Source organism: Aedes albopictus, chromosome 2 (genome assembly GCF_035046485.1).
Source record: "Aedes albopictus strain Foshan chromosome 2, AalbF5, whole genome shotgun sequence".
Lineage (NCBI taxonomy): Eukaryota > Metazoa > Arthropoda > Insecta > Diptera > Culicidae > Aedes > Aedes albopictus.
In genome coordinates, this window is record NC_085137.1 from 50823442 (window position 1) to 50843534 (window position 20093).

General features: G+C 40.1%; 2 protein-coding genes across 3 annotated transcripts in view; both read left to right on the forward strand.

The window, feature by feature from the left end:
* The window catches only part of LOC109421539 (GATA zinc finger domain-containing protein 11), a 321415-nt gene that overhangs the window by 149701 nt on the left and 151621 nt on the right, over positions 1-20093 (forward strand). The window lies entirely within an intron of this gene.
* On the forward strand, positions 5387-8857 carry LOC134287590 (rho GTPase-activating protein gacZ-like). Its single transcript, XM_062849671.1, has one exon. It carries the CDS (start codon positions 7150-7152, stop codon positions 8566-8568), a length of 1419 nt encoding a protein of 472 aa, XP_062705655.1. The 5' UTR covers positions 5387-7149; the 3' UTR covers positions 8569-8857.

Here is a 20093-nt window from a genome sequence, read left to right on the forward strand (position 1 = left end):
GCAAAAGATTAACCAATCGAGCTCAAATTTGTACCACTGATGCACATATAATAGGTTGACAAACGGTCAAAATTTGAGAGTATTTGATGCACTCTATGAAAAGTTTCAGCATGTTGAACATTTTTGTGAAAGAAAAAAAGTTGCCTATCCCAAACATTTTGGCCATCCCCTGTATATCCAAAGAGGGAGGATTTTAGTCGAATTATCAAAAAAAAATCAATTATAGCTTCTGGCGATATCGAAAAGATTCTTTGGGCACAAACCGAGAGGATTTTTTTTTGAAATTTCCTAGACAAATTTGTGTAGGAACCTGTAAATCCTTTATCATTCTTACATCAATTGTTGACAAATTCCCTTAAAAAGAATAGTAAATAAAACTTTTGGAAAAAATACGGCTGAGCCCATGAAAAACTTTCTAAAATGTAGCATTTTCTAGAGGTAGTTTTAAATTATAGTTAACAAGTTTTTTTTTGAAAATAAATAATTTTGAAAACATTGATATTATTTTTGGTTTGGTTGGATTTTTTTGGTAGAATTTCCTTTATAGTAGTCCTGTATAGACTTTTAGAATATTTTATGGAATCAGACTCGTTTAGGATTTTTTCAAGAAAATCGAAAATAAATATTCCCAAGGACTTTTTAATAAAATGTTGTTTATTTTCTTTTATTTTTTTTACGAAATTTACTTGAGGAGAGTTGACTTCATGACAAAGTCTCTATCTTATGCCATAAAAATTAATACAAGAGTTGAGTCAGAATTTCTTGAAGATTCTCACCAACATTTCAATGAGTTTCAACAATTAAAAAAATAAATGCAAAATGGATGCAATAAAAAACTATTTTAAAAATCTTGTTAATTGACAAACAATTTTTAATTTGAGATACAAAAAAAGACTTGTCTGGGAAATTCGCTGAAAACTTTAAAAGCAGCTCCATTCCTGGCAGTAGTATAAACAGAAAACATCTAGTAATGCCGCCACAAATTTCTTATTAAAACATTCAACAAATTCTTCTCTGTCTTGTATATGGAAAATTTGGTGGTTCGTTCAATAAACTGAATTCATTTATGTGCACTTGAAATTATTTTCTGAAAACCTGGAAAAATCAGGGTATTTTATTTTTTGTAAACGAGTATTTTGTGTACAATGACACATATTTATTGCCCATTTTACTGGCATTTGCTGGTACAGTCATGACTCGCTGGTTGGGGGCTTAATAGTTGGGTGGCTATTTTGTTGGGGCCCCGTTAGTTGAGCTGTCAGCCAACTAAAAAGTACCTGGATGTCATAATTCAATGTCAAACTGAAAATGACAACCAATCTGTAATTCTGAGGGGCGAGCTAATGAGTTTTTGGTTACTTAAACTTTACTGATAATCGAGAAGAATTTCTATTTCATATTTCTTAAAAATAAAAAAAAATATGTACAATTACTTCGAAACAAATGCAAAACATCGGCAATCTTTATTTTCTCATTCATTGAAAGTGTTTTGTGCTTGCTTTTGGTCCGGGTGGTTTCATAAACATCCATATTTTCACTTCACCGACTGAAAATGAGTGAAAATAATTATTTCTCTCTTTGGCCATATATTTATCTTGCAAAACGTATCAGTTTTGCTCTAAATGTAAAACAAATTGAAAAATTTTCCTTTTTGCTTCCAACCTAAACATGATTTAAAAAAACAATGCGCACGCCCCTTGTGCTGCTATCACTTCACCCAACTAGCGAACCGAATTCGTTGGTTGGGTGGAGGTTGTGGCTCTACGAGCGGGTTCTGACTGTATGTCTGAAACATACTGGAAAAACTTGTAATTGGAAGGCACGAAATGTTGCTAATTGATAAATTGAGAGATGAAAGTTATGAAAAAATTGCGTTCTGGTGGGATTCGAACCCACGACTCCGTATTCGCTACACCGGCGCTTTTACCAATTAAGCCACAGAACACAATGGCACAAATTTCCCAAATGGAGGAGAACGTGCCTCTTGAGCCGACCTAGTGATACCTGAAGCCACAGAACAAGTAATGATTCTGCGGAATAAAAAGCCAAACTGACTCCGAAGCCGCACCGTGAACACTCCTTTTTCACACACTCATCTCTCTTTCGGCTTAGATGCCAATCCACAACACACTCCTGTTTGTGCCCACAGTCGTGGGTTCGAATCCCACCAGAACGTTATTTTTTCACAAATTTCATTTCTCAATTTGTCAATTAGCAACATTTCGTGCCTTCTAATTACAAGTTTTTCCAGTATGTTTCAGACATACCAGCAAATCTGGTAAAATGGGCAATATGTGTCATTGTACCCTTGCTTGCGTTACATGGCGCAGTTGGGTCGTCTGAGCGTCCGATCGCGCCGAGCTCTCGATGCATACTAATTAGACACCAGCAAAACGAACTGCCTGGTGGCTAGGTATGCGGAGTGCGAGAGTAAGTCTCGGCTTCATAAAAATAATTCGCTCTCACAAGTGGGCACAAACAGGACCAAGAGTGTGTTGTGAATTGGCATCTAAGCCGAAAGAGAGATGAGTTTGTGAAATTGGAGTGTTCAGGATGCGGCTTCAGAGTCAGTTTGGCTTTCTATTCCGCAGAATCATTCTTGCTCTGTGGCTTAGTTGGGTAAAGCGCCGGTCTAGCGAATACGGAGTCGTGGGTTCGAATCCCACCAGAAAGCGGTTTCTTTTTCAGAAATTTCATCTCTCAATTTGTCAATTAGCAACATTCCGTGCCTTCTAATTTCAAGTTTTTCCAGTATATTTTGTGTAAACTTTGCTCATCAACTCACCGTTTTGCAGCCCCTCTGAAGACGTACCGTGAATAAAAATTTAGAAAAAAATCTACGTACCTATTATATTTTTGAAATAGAAAATTTGCCTAAATCTGCAACCGATAAAAAAAATTCCTGATGTTTGCAAAAGATTTATAATTCAAGTCAGTATTCAGTTTTCCGAAAGAATTTCTCTCAAAACTGGCAGAAGTTTTTGGTGGATCAAAACTGTAGAAGAAGCACTTCCTGAAGGATTTAGACGCCTGGTAGAGCCCAAGGAATGCTTCCTGAAAAAAATAAATGTTGGATTCTCTAGATATACTTTTGGAGAATAAATGAAACTTTTTGTTGAAATTGTTTAAAAAAAACTTAGAAGATAAAATTTTTAATATTTTGGGTGAATTCTTGGAGAAAGGCCTGGAGGAATTTAGAAGTCTGAATACATTTCTCAAATAACATAATAAAATCCCCTGTTCTTATAACGCAAAAAGCGAAACTGACAATATTTTTCTTAGAGGAATTATGGTGGTGTTCATATTGTAAGTGTTTTCTATTTAATATAGGGTGCCTGTACCAGTTATCGCACCACCTAAGAAAAAATATTTCTACAAAAATAAGAAGAAGACCGACGAATGTAAACAATACGTCAAACGATTGATTAGTTTTCATACTTTACAGGAAAAATATAAAAACGGAGCCAAAACTACTTTTAGTATTTATTACGGCGTGTGCCAATGATAGGAACCCTGTACCAGTTATGGACACATTTGTTAATTCGGGTTCCACTTCGCACTATTTACATGCATTCCTTATGGGAGTTGCCATAACTGGTACACTATGGCGAAATAGGGTGCAAGGAGGCCGAAAAGTTAAGGAAAATGATTTTTTTCTACCATAATTTGAGCAAATTGTGAAGTTTGAATGATTGCAATCATCTTTTGTGATCGTGATCTGTTGTTCACGATTTTTTTTCTTGTTGATTTGTATCTTTAAAGGTTGAAAATCAACTATGGCGAATTTGAGGTACTATAGCCATAACTGGTACACTGAGCCTATTCAAATATTGGCAGCAGCTCAAAATAATGTGTTGGTTGAGCGTTTTAGCCAAATTGCCATTCATTTACCTGAGAAGTGTTCTCCGGAACCATTGATAGAATATCTGTAAGAACCTAAAATGAATGTCGTAGCAGCCAGAGAGAACTTTTAGAGAAAGTATAATGGGTTTCCTGATAGAATTGTGGTTAAAATTTCATGCTGTTAAAGAACTTAAGTATTCTATTAAGTCTAAAACATTCTGGACATTCTTAGTTACTTGAAATTTGATTTGTCAAATAAAAAAATATTTCTGGGCAAAACTTTTTCAAATATCGCAATACTTCCTTTTCAAAAAAAAAAGCCTTCGCTATCCATCCATGTTTTTTTTTTGTTGTTCAGAGAGTATGTTAAGGGGTAAAATATGTGTGAATGCGTACTTTATTTTGACCAGTGATGTACATATATAAAATAAACTATCAAATGTATGAAATAAAATATAGCTTTTAATACCAATTGGTATGCCTATTAAATTTTTATTTGAATTCGAAAAAATGTAGTTTTGAATACTCTTATTATTTGTACATTCAAAGACATTCTTGACGGAGTTGCTGAGTCCATCCTCAAAATTTTGGAATGAAGTTCTAAAAGAAAAAAAAAATATGTAAGGCATTCAAAAGCTCTCTTCAAAACTTCAAAAACTTCTTTTCCAAAAATATTGACGGATACAAAATAATAACTCATTTTTTGGTTGAATTATAAAAAAATCTAAAAGCAGCAAGTCTTATAAGAAAAAAAAAATTCAATTTCAAGACCAAGAATTCAATTTCATAATTTGCCCAAGATTTTTGAAGAAGATTTCACAGAGAGTTCTGACAGAAAGTCGCCCTAAATTTAGTTCTTTCATAAACATTCTTTAAATTCTTTTTAACATTCCTTGTTTAAATTTTTATTAACATTCCTTGTTTACGTAGAAATAATTTTATAAGGTTTTTGCTGAAAATTGCATCATTGTTTTTCTATTTATTCCACCATAAATTCTTTTGAGACCTGCTTTATTTTTTTCACGGTAGTTCAACCAAAGATTATTTTAGTAATATCTCCAGAGATTTTCCAAATTCATTTAATCTTTTTATACTATGCAATTAAAAGGTACAATACTGATAACACTCATTCTAAGAGGGTATTCTGCCTAAAGGGTTCGAAAAGCCGGTACAAGATCATTTCTATACTACGAATGTTTAGGCATTGAGAAAGTTTTAGTATACAGTCATTCAATAAAAAAAATTGAGATAATGAATCCCCGAATGTGGTGATACTTGGTGGGTTTGTAGTTTATTAAAAATAATTAGAATCGTATTTTTTTAGTGTGACTACTTTCAGGATAGGGTGGTTCATAGAATCAAGATTTTATATTATTTTGAAATATATTCGACATATTAGACACTTTTATAAATTTGATTATATTTTGAATCCTTATATAACTATGGATCTATTTGTAGTTCATCGGAAATAATTGGACCTGCATTTTTTATTTTGCCATCATTAAAATGTTGTTATTTTGTTTTTTTTAAAATAATTACACGTTTTTTGTTATGTTATTTGGGTGACCATTTTCTGGATAGGGTGGTCTAAAAAAATAAAGATTGAAGAAAATATTTAAAATTTATTAATTTTAATAATGATATTACAATTTTCAAAAAATCATTACCAGTTGGCCGATTTTTTTATTCGCTTAAAAGGTATTAAATTGTAGTTCTCGGGAAAAAAAATGTAAAAAGGGTGCAATTCTTTTGAAAGATAGTCAGCCCTCAATTTGGTAAAAAAATCAATCATAATTCATCTGTAGTGTTTTTGGGAATTCCATTTCTGGGTAACAAATTTTTTGGGAACTATTTCTTCCAGAATTTTAGTAATTTTTCCCAGGAATGATTTGCTCCTTGACATAGGTCAATTTTAGAATTTTGTTTAATCAAATAGATTTGTGACAATTAGTGATCGTTTTTTTTCAGGAGAATAATAAAAAAAACCTAGAAACATCAGGAAATTTCATTGTGGTGAACGAATAAGGGTATAAGGCTTCCGTCAACATGAACATCCCTACTTAAGCCGCTTATAGTTTGGTTGCCATCGCACATCTACCAGAGCGGCTGAACCGAGTACGATTCGAACGATGTTGGTGTTGGTACCTACCGCGAACCGTCTACTAGAACACCTTCAGCACTGGCAACGGTGGGCTCGGGCTTTCAGTTCGCGTTGGGATATCGAATCGGACGGGTTTTGATCGCGCGCGCGACGCGTTTGTTACTTACGTTCCCTTTATTTTTTTTTTGCTCGTTGAGGCGCTTAAGGAAAAGTGGTTTGCGCGAATCTGGCGCTAGACGGAATCCGCCGCTGCCGCCACCGTCGCAGTGCAGAAATGTGTTGAAACAAGTTTCGTTCGGAGAGCCTTTTCGCATGTGTGTTTTCATTTTAAGTTTTTGGGGGCCTGTGCTTAGCTCATGATCGAAGGGCGATTTTAAGCCATTTCGCGCCGTTTGGTTGAGGGAATCATCACCGCGCTAAAAGCATCTCGTTAGGTGCGCATTGCTGCACTACTGTATGCAATTGGTCCCTTGCTGAATTGAAGAATAAACGTAGTGTCTCGAAACGCATTAAGGCTTTTGAGAGGGTGTTTAACGATTTTGGATGAATTGTGTACCCTTCAGTGCTGAAGCTGCTGCATGTGAATCGATGGAGTGTGAATTAAGTCGCCCAACAATAAATTTGAGCTAAAGTATCATCATCATCTTGTCGAAGGTGTCGAGTGTTGAAGAAATAGGAGAAGAAACGTACCCCTCTCGGTAGAAGGCTTTGGAGTGTGCGCTCGCTTAGGTTTAGTCGCAGTTGAAAGTGAGAAAAGTAGGTCTCGTTGAGTGACCGTTGTGAACGTGCAGTCAGCTGGAACTTCGCTGCGCAGTGCTTACGACAGTCAGTGGTGATTCACGGCCCACTACCTCAAGGAAGGTCGATTCGAGATAAATAATTATCGGCTTTGTCACGTTGTGCGGTTGATCTTGCGTTGCTCTCTGTCCGGGCTGGTGTTTGTGTGTTTATGATACGCCTTCAATAACTAAAATGGAATTTCCCTGTTCGCTTGAGTGAATCTGTAGGGATTCAGCATTTTTTTTCTGCGGTACTGAGCACTCCGGTGTGCTGGTGTATAATTAAGAGTGATATCGCACGTTTGCTTGCTGGCGGGTGCGACAACGCCATCGAGTTATTCAAGTGCTTTCGTGTTTCGCGGCAATTGAGCTGTTGGAAAGATATGAATTGTTTGTTTGGGCAAGATAGTGAATGAGTGTTACGCGATGTTGACGACAAGAAAACCGGGGCCGCCAGTCCCTCCCAGACCTAGCGCTGCAGCCGTGGCCAATGCACTGGCTAGACACCGTGAGAACTCTCCCAGCCCAGTTGGAGTTCACACGCTGAAGCCACCACATCCAGGACGTACTGTGGTTTACAAATCGCCGGGATTCGATCAACCCAAGAAACCGCAACAGATCAGCACTAACGGAAATTTCGTCGCAAACGGAGACTCCAAGAACTGCTCGGACTATTCACCTCAGAAGACCGAGGTCTACCTTAGCGATTCTAACGGACTCTACGTACCGCGTCCCATTCTACCGGTTGAGAATGGCGTTAATCACCGCAATAATAACACCAATTCCAACCTAGTAAACGGCAAACTAATGTACACATCAACGTGTAGTATAATTGAAGTAAATTCTTCCTCGTCAGCCTCGACTTCGGCATCGTCTTCGCCAATGTCAACACTTCAAAAGCCAGAATCCATCGGTCGTAATGAGTGCAATCATCGTAATTTTGCCGTTGAAGAGGACTCCATTACGAGCCAAAAACAGCTGAAAAATTCCTACAACCATCAGCATCTGGACACATTTGATGATGCCTCGGACATTAGGCGTAATTCGCCCGATGTGATTGTGATCAACTCAACGTCCTCGGAACATGACAGTGGCACCGAGCAAAATTCGATCGATACCAATAGCATTGCCAGCAGCAATTCGCTTGAACGAGAGAATAATATGAAAAACCTTGGAAATCGACAAGCTCACATGACCGAGATTATCATCGGATTAAGCCCGGATGAGCTCTGTTCCACCACGACCGTTGTAACCAACGGAACATCTACGATCATCGAAGCTCGGAACGATACTCTCCTTACCAATCCGTCCTCGCCGGACCCCATCAAACATGTGATAAGAACATCGTCCATTCGACTCCCGTACCGCCCGGAGCCCGAGGGTGGCGAGCATATCTCACCCACAAACGATCGCAACGCATCTACCAAATTGATCAATCCCCCGTCGATCGACCCGAAAACGATCGACACCAAGCTGAGCGAGAAGAAAGTGGCCTTTCATGAGTTGCTCATTTCCGAGCTGACGGCAATGAGGCAGCAGCACTCTGGCTTGCTGGAGGAAGGTGGCGTTAATGCCGGAGCTGCCTCCAGGCGACAGCGATGCCCCCCAGAGACGCGCTCTTCGGCGGATGTTTCGCCGAGTGGAACCAGCAGCCGGCCGGCAGCGGCTAGCAGGATCCGTACGGCCGATTGGATAGAGGTGGGCGATAACGGCAAAGAGGTTGTGCTTTCCAGCTGCCAGATCAGCTTGGAGGATTCCGGCATGGAGGACGAGGAGAAGCTGGACGATGCCTCGTCCGGTGTGGGGGATTCCTGGGATAGCGTCAAGGATGCCGAAGAACGGTAAGTTGATGGATTCCCATTTCATGTTTGTACCTTTGCGGGAAGCACAGCAAAAATTCGACATAACGGTGTTGAAGTTTAACAATCATAAATTATTTCATCGTGTTGTTTGTTAGATGAACATCTGACTGCCCAGTGCCCATTGAGCTTGTCCGTTGAGTTCGTTCCGAAGTGCTCCAAAAAGTTAGGTGGATATTCTTAGGCTACTTTACATGTTACTACGCAGCTTTCGCCAAGAATTTTTTGAGCTAATGTCGAATTCTTGAAAGAGATTCTGTCACTTCCGTGGAAGTGAAGTTACCCGAATCAATTTTAGTAAACATTCTGGCACAGACAAACAGACGTAACACTTCAAACATTTTACGGTTCAAATCATAGTCACGGAAACATATTCGCCCAATGCTAAAAGGACTGAGTTTGGTCAACCTTCATCTAGATGGCGGTAGTGGGCAAACGTCAAACTCGAACAAAAACGATTCGAGCGCCACGATTGAGTAGTTGGCTAACTATCAAATTTTCGAAAATGCCGTTAAATCGGTGTACGATGGGAATTCTCCGAGTGTTACGTCTGTTTGTCTGTGATTCTGGTGTAAGTTTTGGTTCCCCAAGAGACTTGGAGGAAATGTTTGCTGAAACCTCCGACTGAATTTCTAAATAAAAATTCTAAGTAAGCCCCGCGTCGTTGTTTACGAGCTTCCTACCGCTTTCTTGGAGAAGTTCCTATCGTTGCATTGTAGAGACCCTTGGAGAAATTGTGGCAGGGCGTTGTCCATAAGCTACGTAGACTCAAATTCGGCAATTTCAGACCCCCCTCCTATTCCTACAGTTTCGGTAAGGTGAGATTCTTCTAGGAAAATCTGCTTTAACTTTCTTCAAATTTGCCGTGATGATGACTGCATTCACGCTACAAATTTCTCATTTGTTCATCAGATTTCTCTTATATGTACAAATTTATTAAAGAGCTTCGCCAGAAATTACTCTAGAAATTCAGATTTTTTTTATAAGTTAAAGTAAATTAAAGAAAATCGTGTTAAGTACTGCTCCATTTAATCCCAACTATGTGTTTGCTTCCTATGGCAGATACCTCAACTGTAAGGTCGTCTTCAATGTCTCGTACTTGATTCGACTACTTACTCGACATCTGCATCAATCTCTTGAATTTTCAAGTCGACCAAATGTTTAATATCTAACTCTGACAATATAATCGTCCTTGGTTCTCATTTGAATCTTTCATTGGCTACATCAAATTGATGCAATTGATACGTTTTCCTGACGCATATCTTGTTTATGCTTCTAGATTCGCTGCACCAGAAAACCCTGAGTTGCTTTCTACAAAATTTAAAACGAGCTGGAAGAAAGCTTTTGAATAACAATCGGCACATTTTTGAACAAGGTTTTTTTCCTGTAGTAGCTCTTTCAAATGCAAAAAAATTTAAGAAGGCTTCTTGAAACATTTGAAAATGATTGTCTTTTACGAAATCTAGAAGAATGCCTGAACTTTTGTAAATAATGACTTCATTGCCCAAAAAAATCAAGGATTTTTTTTCTAATAGTTCCTGGACTAACAAGGAATTGATCCTGTCACCTTCAGGTTGGTCTTGCTGAAGACCCGCTACATGAGCTATCCTTCATTCTGAGATATAGCTGAAAAATGCACACATTGAGTTGTGTGAAAAATAAGTAATAATTTTGAGTTTATTACATTTTTGCCGCATTACTTGTGAAACAGGTTCGTATGAAGAAAATGGAGTTTATTACACTTCAACATACTACAAACAAAACATTCGGTATGCATAAAAATAGTATTTCTTACAAGTTTTCAGTAGTTAGTCCCAATGAATATCCTACAAAAACAAACTGGCAATATAGCTTTTTTTTGCTGTGCCATCCATCCCCGCTCATTGTGCCCACCAGCAAGTGAGCAAAAAGAACGAAGAAGAAGAAGAATATCCTACGGAAAACTTGACACTAAGATGAATACTTCGGAATTGAATAATAAATGGGCGGTACCAATTACCCTGGTTGTTCTGAAGGATATTAGTAAACTTTGGATATCGAAGAAAGCCTATAAATTCAAGAACTCTTTCAGTAATCTGAAATTCCTCCAGATATTTGTTTCGGAATTTCCTTGGACATCTATCCAGAATTCGTTCCGAAAATTTTCTTTTTTGTCACATATTTTTTCCCGCGATTTACCTCGGAGTTCTTCCTTGAATTTATCAATGGATTTTTTCATGAATGTTATCCGAGTGTTTTATTTCTCGGTTTTTCCAGGAGTTTTACCCAAGATTCTATCCAGAGGCTTTTATTTGCTCTCATAATTCCTTCCAGGATTTTTGAATGTTTTTCCGGGGTTTTCTACCAGAATTCCTCCCAGAAATTCTCTGCATGAGTTGCTACCGGATTTTTTTTTTCGAGAGGCTTTCCCGAGATCTTTGCAAAATTTACCCAATTTTTATTTCATAAAAATTCCTCTTAGAAATCATTTAGGGATTACTTCCAGAAAATCTTCTGCCATTACTTGTTGTTTACGAACTATCTGCAAGAGTTTCTCCTGGGATTCCGCTTAAAGGTTTGCAGAGTTCCTCTTGGAATTTTCCTAAAATTCTCTGGATTACTCTCTGTTTTTTTTCCGAGGTGTTCCAGTTTTTCTCGGGATTCCTTCCGAAGTTCCTATTGAGATGTCCCCTACGGAAAACTCCCGGAATCTCCAAAACGTTTTCCGGAGTTTCTCTCACAAAATATTACCTGGAACCCTTCCGATATTTCTATGGGAATTTCTTTCAAGAAACTTTGTAGGTTATCTTAGTAAGTATTCTGAGAAAAACTCCGTAAAATATCCCTAAAAGAATCTCAGGTGAAATTCAAAAAGAAATCCCGCGAGATATTTTGAGAAAAACTCGGGATAAACTCCTGTAGAAATCTCTGGAGATACTCTAGAAGAACACTCATGAAAATGTTTAAAAAAAAAATACGAAAGGGATTTTGAAGAACTCTATATACCAGAAATAACAACTGTAGAAACTCCGGGAGAAACTCGAGGAAGAGCATAGAGAAATACCTAAAAGAGGAATTTGGGAAGGAATCGAGTATAATCATTCAAGAGGAATTCCGACAGAAATTCTAAGACAAATTCCGCCACACATCTGACAAGTATCCTGAGATAAACTCTTGTTGAAAAGTACCCCCAAATCCTTTGGGTAAAACGCAGAAGGAACTTCTGGAAAAATTTCGTAAGGGACTTTAGGAGCAAACCCGAGAGAAAGTCTGGCAGAAATTCTGACAAGCTATATTGCAGGATCCCCGAGAATGACTGCAGGAGTAATCACAGGCCTGGTTGTGACATTTGATTTTCCTATTTTTTCTGCATGATAATCACGGAGAGGTGCTTGTGTAGTTTTATCGCCTAGGTAAAGTTTATTTTTGTGAATTTATTATAGATTTCCTGTACAACATTCTGGTTCAACTCTTGCAAGAAAGTCTGGTAAATTTCGTCATCATTTCCCGATAACATTCTTTTGGGAATTTTGATTCCTTTCTTTCATCAATACTTTCCAAATATGTTATACTGAAAAAAAAAACGCTTTTAGAAAAAAAAAATGATGGAAGTCTTACTGATTGCTTTCGCTCAATTCTTGAATGTTTTATTACGAAACTCCTTGAGAAATATCAGAGATAATGTATGCTAGAATTGTTTTACTGTTCTTCTTGTAATACAATAACAAAATTTGCTTAATTTTCACTCTGTATTTTCACTGTAACATTTATCCAAAACTTTTCCTAATTGTGGAAGACTTCAAAAACTTTTTTCTGAGATAAATCCTGGGCTGTCTCAGACCCAATCGAATCATCATATTTTCTGTTGCAGTCGTTTAGAACTGAGATAGGAAAAAATATGTCAAAGGAATTGATTCTAAAGTTTGAATTTCATATTGGAAAATTGTGCATTTACGGAGCTGACTAAAAAAAACAATTGCTATTTGAGAGTTCAAAGTCTTTGAAGAAGATGCTAATACTTAAAAACAACACTGATTTCCATTTGGGCCTAACTGTCATTGTAGATTTCTCTTCATCGATCCTCTCTTTGTGTTTTTATACAATCTGTATTGAGTTTTTCAAAGTGACGAGTGATTCATATACAGAATGTCCTGGGTTCAATCCCTGACCCGTCCCTCTCCTCCTACTTTGAATCATTCTATATACTCTATCCCTCCTCTTTACATATACAACTCATATATATTCACATGTTCATAGCCATCACTAGAACAGAAACGGGTTGAAAAAAAAAACGTTTTCCTTCCTTCCAAACTTTCACAGCACAGTGTCTCAATCCTATTAGATAACGTCTACAAGTTATGCAATCAAGCGAACTGTGCCGCACATCTGCAGAGTAATATAAACACACAATTCTATCACCTTACCCTGGTAACCACGCACCAATGTGTGAACCCTCTGCCAACCATGTCTCACTAACACTCCGACATCCGCATGAATTTGTGCTGACGCAGGGGTATATTCGATCAGATGTGGATACAAACGCTTGCAATCATCATTTCCTTCCACTTCCCCACATTGACCTGCAACCTGACGTGGCAGGCGCCATTGTCGCCTAAAAATAGAAGATCCCCGATGCTCACACACTGAAGACGGCTGCTAGTCCCCAGCAGATATCTCATTGGTTCCTTGTGTGAGTGTAGCTGGTCTGGCGTTACTGGAGTAGCATCTACGGGCGGTCAATCAAGCTCACACAAGTAGGGAAGCTCGTGCTCGAAAGAAGTTAACTAACTTAGGGAGCGTCCATAAATTACGTTACGCAAAAATTGCCAATTTTCAACCACCCTCGCCCCCCCCCCCCCCAATGTCATACTTTTTGTATGAGACTTCTGAAATTTTTGTACGGGTTGTCACACTTTACGGAACCCCCCCTCTCCCTAAAAGCGTGACGTAAATTATGGACGTTCCCTTACATGAGGTATCGGTTCTCTTACATAGCATATACGCTCTCATTTTCATCTTGCTCAAAGTAAAAAAAAACTGAAGCGACTGGTTTGGCAGGACGTAATGATAATTCAATGCTGCGAAACCATCACCAGTTCAGTGACGTAGTTGGTCAAGGACAAACGTCTTGTAATCCCGCTTCAACAGTGCATCAGATGATGATTAACCTGGGCTTGTTAGGGGAATATCTGTAAGTAAAAAGGAAATCGTGTTAGCCATTAGCGAGTCGAGTCAAGTACAAGACACTGAAGACGACCTTACAGTTGAGGTCGAAATACGTATCTGTCAAAGGATGCAAATTCTTAGTGGAATTCAAAGGAACAGTACTTAACACGATTTCCTTTTTACTTAGTGCATACGGTGTTGTTTGAAGCTTGCTTCTTGAGATTTATGCGTCTGGAAGCTACGCATAAATCTCAAGAAGCAAGCTTCAAACAACACCGTATTTTATTATTCTGTTGCTGCTAACTTGTAATAAGCTTAAAATGAGAAGATCAAGTGCGCTGGTGTTGTTTACGAAGAGATTTGTGTGTTTGAAATTGTGAGTAGGTGCCAAAGTCGGCAATTTTGGGATTCTAACAAGTCTGTCCTTAACGTATCCTGTCTAGCGGATTGGGGCGTCGTGGAATCCCACAATGACTTTTCCTTTTGCAATTTTTGGTTCAAATTCAACCAGTTTTTAGCACTTTGTACCTATAAACTTTTAGTTCTCTTATGCTTGATACATTTTTGAAGCATTTCGTGTATTTCTTATAGTTAGTCTAGCGTCTGAGTACAAATGTCTATGTTGCCATGTACCCATATGCTGATACGTTCCGTCGCTTGGGAAAACTTGAAAATTAGAAAACACAGAAGAGGTTGATATACAAGCCGAAAGGCAGAGATGGATTCGTGATAATAGGAGTGTTCATGGTGCAGGTTCGGAGGCAGTTTGGCTTTCTTTTCCGCAGAATCGTTGCCTGTTCTGTGGTTTAGTTGGTTAAAGCGCCGGTCTAGCGAATACGGAATCATAGGTTCAAATCCAACCAAAACGCGTTTTTTTTTCACAATTTCATCTCCCAGTTTGCCAATCAATCTACATCCTGTGTCTTCTAATTTTCAAGTTACTCCCAGTACTCTTCTGAGTGTTATTTCTGTAGTACCAATGGACTAAAGGTTTTTACTTTGAGCATAACATATCATTTGGTCAGTTAAGTTCACTTTCTTGAAAAAAAAAAACTTTTGCATGAATTGATTGTTTAAGGACGCTTGAAAACATTTTTCTATAAACTTCTGGTAACAATGATGGTATTTTTTTAAATCTCTTAAAAAGTTCTCTAGTAACTCTCGTTTTTGTCCCATAGTAACCTAGTAACGTTTGGGTCTTAACAAATTTAAAGAAATATGTTCTTGAGAAAAAAGGTCGACAAAACATTGGAAATAAATTTAAAAACATAGGGTATCGCGCTACTTGGGCGGTGGTTTTCTTCGTCTGTTATTTTCGTCTGTTTTCCACTGTAACTCGGTCAATTTTGAACCGATTGACTTGAAATTTTGTACACGGGTAGATACTATACCTATCTCACCGCATTCCAAGAATTGTGTCAATTGGTTCAAGATTGACTGAGTTATAGTGGAAAACAGACGAATATAGAAGCCACCGCCCAAGTAGCGCGATTCCCTACTTCTAGACAAGGAAGGGAATTTCGCAATACAACGCTATGTGTTAATCCGCCTATATGCCTATACGTCTATACGAAGGTATTTGAGATAACCGCTTGCACTTGATTTCGCTTTGTCCATTGTTATGCCCGTTATGCCGCCGCTACTGCTGCTGGTCGTCATCGCAGTCGCTATTTCTAACGCGTGACCATAAGTAGCAGACTGCGCTGCTGTGTGTCGACGATGCGATATCATCAAAAATGTAGCATCGAGCACCGTGTGGTACAATTTGTCCAATACCCGTGTGTGGCGTGCCTGCATAGGTTTAGAACCTTCGTTTGACGACGCCGTGCTGTGCCGCATTCTATGCGGCAAGCTGATTGTGGTGCATGACGGCGGCGACCGTAGACCCCGGCAGGGGTCGCAAGGGCGGGGATAAAAAAAAATCGTAGAAAACCTAGAACAATTCAAACGTGTTATTAGTTCCACCGCTGGTTGTTGGGCACGAGTTCTCGCTGTGTGTGGTGATGGTCGTTCAATGTCGCCGATCTCGCGCAATATCGCAAGGTTTTCTACTGCCCCTCGTTTCTACGGGACATAGCAGCAGTATTGTGCTGCTGCTTCGGTAATACGCCCTCCACGTCCGGTTGGTATGAACCTCAGCATGCACTTACGGTTGACTGACTGTTCCATTGAATAGTGTACAGTTTCGAATTGGTTCGTTTACCGCTGTTTGAATAATGCTTGTTTTTTTTGTGAGTTGTAACGCTGGTAGATCACCTTGAAATGGTACGTTATGGCGTAAAATTACCAGATCATTGTTGATCTTGATGCTTTCCTGTTTTCTATTCTCATATTTGGAAAGATGGCAGGGTTTTTGAAATATTATTATTGTCGTCGACAGTTGAACCTATCTATGTACACGGTAAGCGTGCCTATCTAGTGGTTTTAAATAGGGGTCTCCAGTTAGCCTAGGGGTTAAAGCTCTCTCTTTCTCTTCTTGGCGTAACGTCCTCCTGGGACAAAGCCTGCTTCTCAGCTTAGTGTTCTATGAGCACTTCCACAGTTATTAACTGAGAGCTTCCTCTGCCAATGACCATTTTGCATGTGTATATCGTGTGGCAGGCACGAAGATACTCTATGCCAAAGGAAGTCAATGAAATTTCCTTTACGAAAAGATCCTGGACCGACCGGGAATCGAACCCGTCACCCTCAGCATGGTCATGCTGAATATCCGTGCGTTTACCGTCTCGGCTATATGGGCCCTGGCTGTGGTGGTTAAAGCTATGGATCATCAATCCGGAGACGGCGGGCTTGATTTTCGTTCTGGTTGGGAAATTCTTCTCGATTCCCTGGGCATAGTGTATCATTGTACTTGCCTCACAATATACAAATGCATACAATGGCAGGCAAAGAAAGTCCTTCAATTAATAACTGTGGAAGTGGTCAAAGTACACTCAGTTGAAGCGAGGCAGGCCAAGTCCCAGTGGGGACGTAGGCCATAAAGAAAAAGGGTTTTTACGTAGATATATTGGTGAGCTCGTTCCATACTACATTCTTTATTCATCCTTTGTATATTGAATATTGGGTCACACTTTCTGAAGCGAAATTCAATATGATTCAACATTCAAGATTTAAAATTCTCGTTTAATCTACAGAAAAGAAATCAGGAACCGAAAGCAGATACCCTCGGCATGGTCTTCCTGAATACCCACGGAAGCAATGAAGAAGACTGAACGTAAACGTCTTACATTCTCCGGTTGGGTGTATCCCAACCCGACTCCACAACTGTGAAAGTAAAAGTTCGAAAAAGTCTCCCACAATCCAGGAAGTGTGTGTGTACAAACAAGAAGCGCCAAGGAAAGGCAATAAACACATTTTCATTCATTGAACTTATATGGGTTGTTTTGGGGGCAGCACCGCGACCACGGCATCCATGTGTAGTGTAGGGAAAAAGCTGCCCATCACCACACCGACGACGACGACGAGATACGCCAGCGAGATGTCTTGGAAAAGTGTGTCATCAGAAGTGCAAGTCGATCGACTTGACCACGCGGCGCAGCCAAACCAAGACAGAAGAGCTGTTCGCTGCCATTAAATGGGCCGTCGTTCGTCGTTGTCGCCGAAGCCGGTTTACTCACTTTACGACGATAAGTTGAAGCAAATAAATAAAAACCCGCTTCTTTTCATTTTTGTTTCGATGAGAAATTGCAGACCTCGTCGCCGCCACCATCCATCACCGGCTCTCGGATCGATGCTGGACCCGAGCCGGGCTGGGACGATGACTTTTGGGGTACAGATAAATACCGAAAGAAGATGATTGTCGTCGCGACGCGTTGCTGTTGTCACAATCGTGCAAAAATAAACCGTGTCTAGAAGATGATGTGTGACTGTAGCATTTGCGAGTGGGAGATCGAAATTGAACCCACTCAGGTCCAGTATCAATTCACGTGACTAAATAATCATGTTTTCAGAACGTTTCTCAAAATATTGTGGCAGTGCCTCCGTTTACTAAGTAGTTAGTAAATTTGGTCCCAATGTACTAGGGTCACAGTGCCAGTATTAATATTACGCTCTCAAATAACCGATTACAAGGTACAAGTCCGCTACTGAGGCCTTCCTAGAAGTATCAGGGGGTTTTAGCGGCGTTATAATCTATTGCATTCTTACATATTTCCTTTGCGGCCTTGCATAGAGTGTAGCCGACCCACCTCCATTTTTGCCCCCGAATTTCAGTCGCTATCGGCTATTGATAACATCGACGATAGAGCTCCACGTTGGAGTTCCAATTATGAGTCCACCATGCACGAAGATGCTCGAGGCATCTATTGATGAAGACTTGCAGTGTTCCCTGATACACACCCAGTTTCACTGGCGTACAGCAGCATAGATTTCATGTTGAGTTGAAAATTCGGATTTTGGTGCGCTGACTAAACTGATTTTTTCATACATTTCTTAAACTCATAAAAGTAGCCCTCGTCTTCATGATTCGTGCACCTAAGTCGATCTTGATGCCGCCATTTGACTACCAAGATATTGGAAGCTTTCAACATTCTCCACTGCTTGTCCAGCCATCGTAAAGCTGGAAGAGTTGAGTGTGTTTACATCCAACGATTTGATCTTTATGACGTTGATGGTAGCCCTGCCGCCGAGCAGCGATTGGCCAGATCATCGAGCTCGCTCTGCATATCAGTGCGCCTTGCCGTTGAGTTAGGAGACCAAATTCATCAGTCAATTTGAAGTCATTCAGGTGCTCCATGGTAATGGGCTGCCACAGAATCCCACTACGATTAATCGCACCTACCAGGATCTCATCGATTACGATGATAGATGAAGAACATTGGCGGCGATAGTATACATCCTTGCCTCATCACTCCAGCAACGACCCGGATGGAACCGAATAAGACACCGTTGTGCAGTACTATGCACGAAAATGCCCTGTACTGTGCTTCAATGAGGCCGATGATTTTCTCAGGGACAGCCTTGCGCCTAAGGGCTTCCCACATATTTTCGTGATTGAGACGATCGAAGGTTTTTTTTCGTAATAAATGAACACCAGGTAGAGAGACTCTTGAAATAAATTTATTTGCTCCAGGATGATACGGAGCGTTACAATATGGTTAGTTTACATGGTGCTTCAGGAGTATTCCAGGAGGTTTTATGGATGTTTTTGAGGACTTCAGATGCATTCCAGGGGTTTTCAAGGGGTTTCAGATGTTTACCAAGCGGTTTTAGGTCGTTCCATGAGTTTTTTTCTTTTCTTTTTTATTTAGGGATTTTCTGCCGTAGGCAGGTTCATCCCGAGTCTCGATCAACAGGACGATCCAGAAGGGTTCGCCTGAAAAAACTACACAAGTTCTTTTTAAAACTATTTCACAGAGTATCATTTACAAAGTATAACAAACACAGTTCAAAAGTTACAGAAGGATACAATCTAAAAACGTCTATACAACACTTGATCGGAGAAATCTTAAATCACAGAGCGGATGAAATCCGAAAATCTTACAAATAGATAATGCGACAAAAAGAGGAACGTTGCAATACGAGGATACAACATATAACTAACAAAAATAGACATTTAAGGAGCAAATCTAGATCCTCAAATAGAGTCCAGCGTCTTTCACGAAGCACAGAAGAGCCGCGAGTGCCGACGCATCGTCGCTGAGGGCATCGCAAATACTTCCCGGAATCCCGTACAGCTGCCGTGGGCCCTCGTATGCTGGGCAGACACAGACGATGTGCTCAGCAGAGTTGTGAACTCCGCAAATTTAACAGGTCCGGTGGAAAGGACCACCTACGAAGTCATGAGACATCCTGGTGTGCCCCGTTCGCAGTCTAGATATGATGATCTGATCCTTCATAGATTTGAGGTCAGTCCACGGATCCACGCTTCTCTTTATTTTCTTCAAATACGCTCCGCTAGGTTGAATCCATTCCCTCTGCCAAGCATCGTGTAGTATTGAGCGAACCCAGCGTTTGGCGTCGATCGATGGTACTGTACGTGTGTAGCGACTGTCGGATGCACCTGTCCCTGCTAGGTGGTCTGCAGTTTCGTTTCCAGGAACACCGCAGTGCCCTGGGACCCAGAGAAATGTCACGCCAGGTGGGGCGCATTTAATTATTCGCTGAATCCATGGATGCCGAGGCCTTTCGGATTGTAAGGCTGAGATACAGCTCGCTGAATCTGTTATGATGACGACAGACCGATTTGCCGGTGTTGTGGCGGCAGCGAGAATGGCCGCGGCCTCGGCAGAAAAAACCGAGCATTGGTTAGGAAGGCTCCTGCTGATCGCCAAGTTTTCTCCAGCGACTCCCATGCCGACACCCTGCGAAGACAGCGAGCCATCGGTGTACCGCCGGTGATGGTTGTCATACTTAGTACGGAGTAGT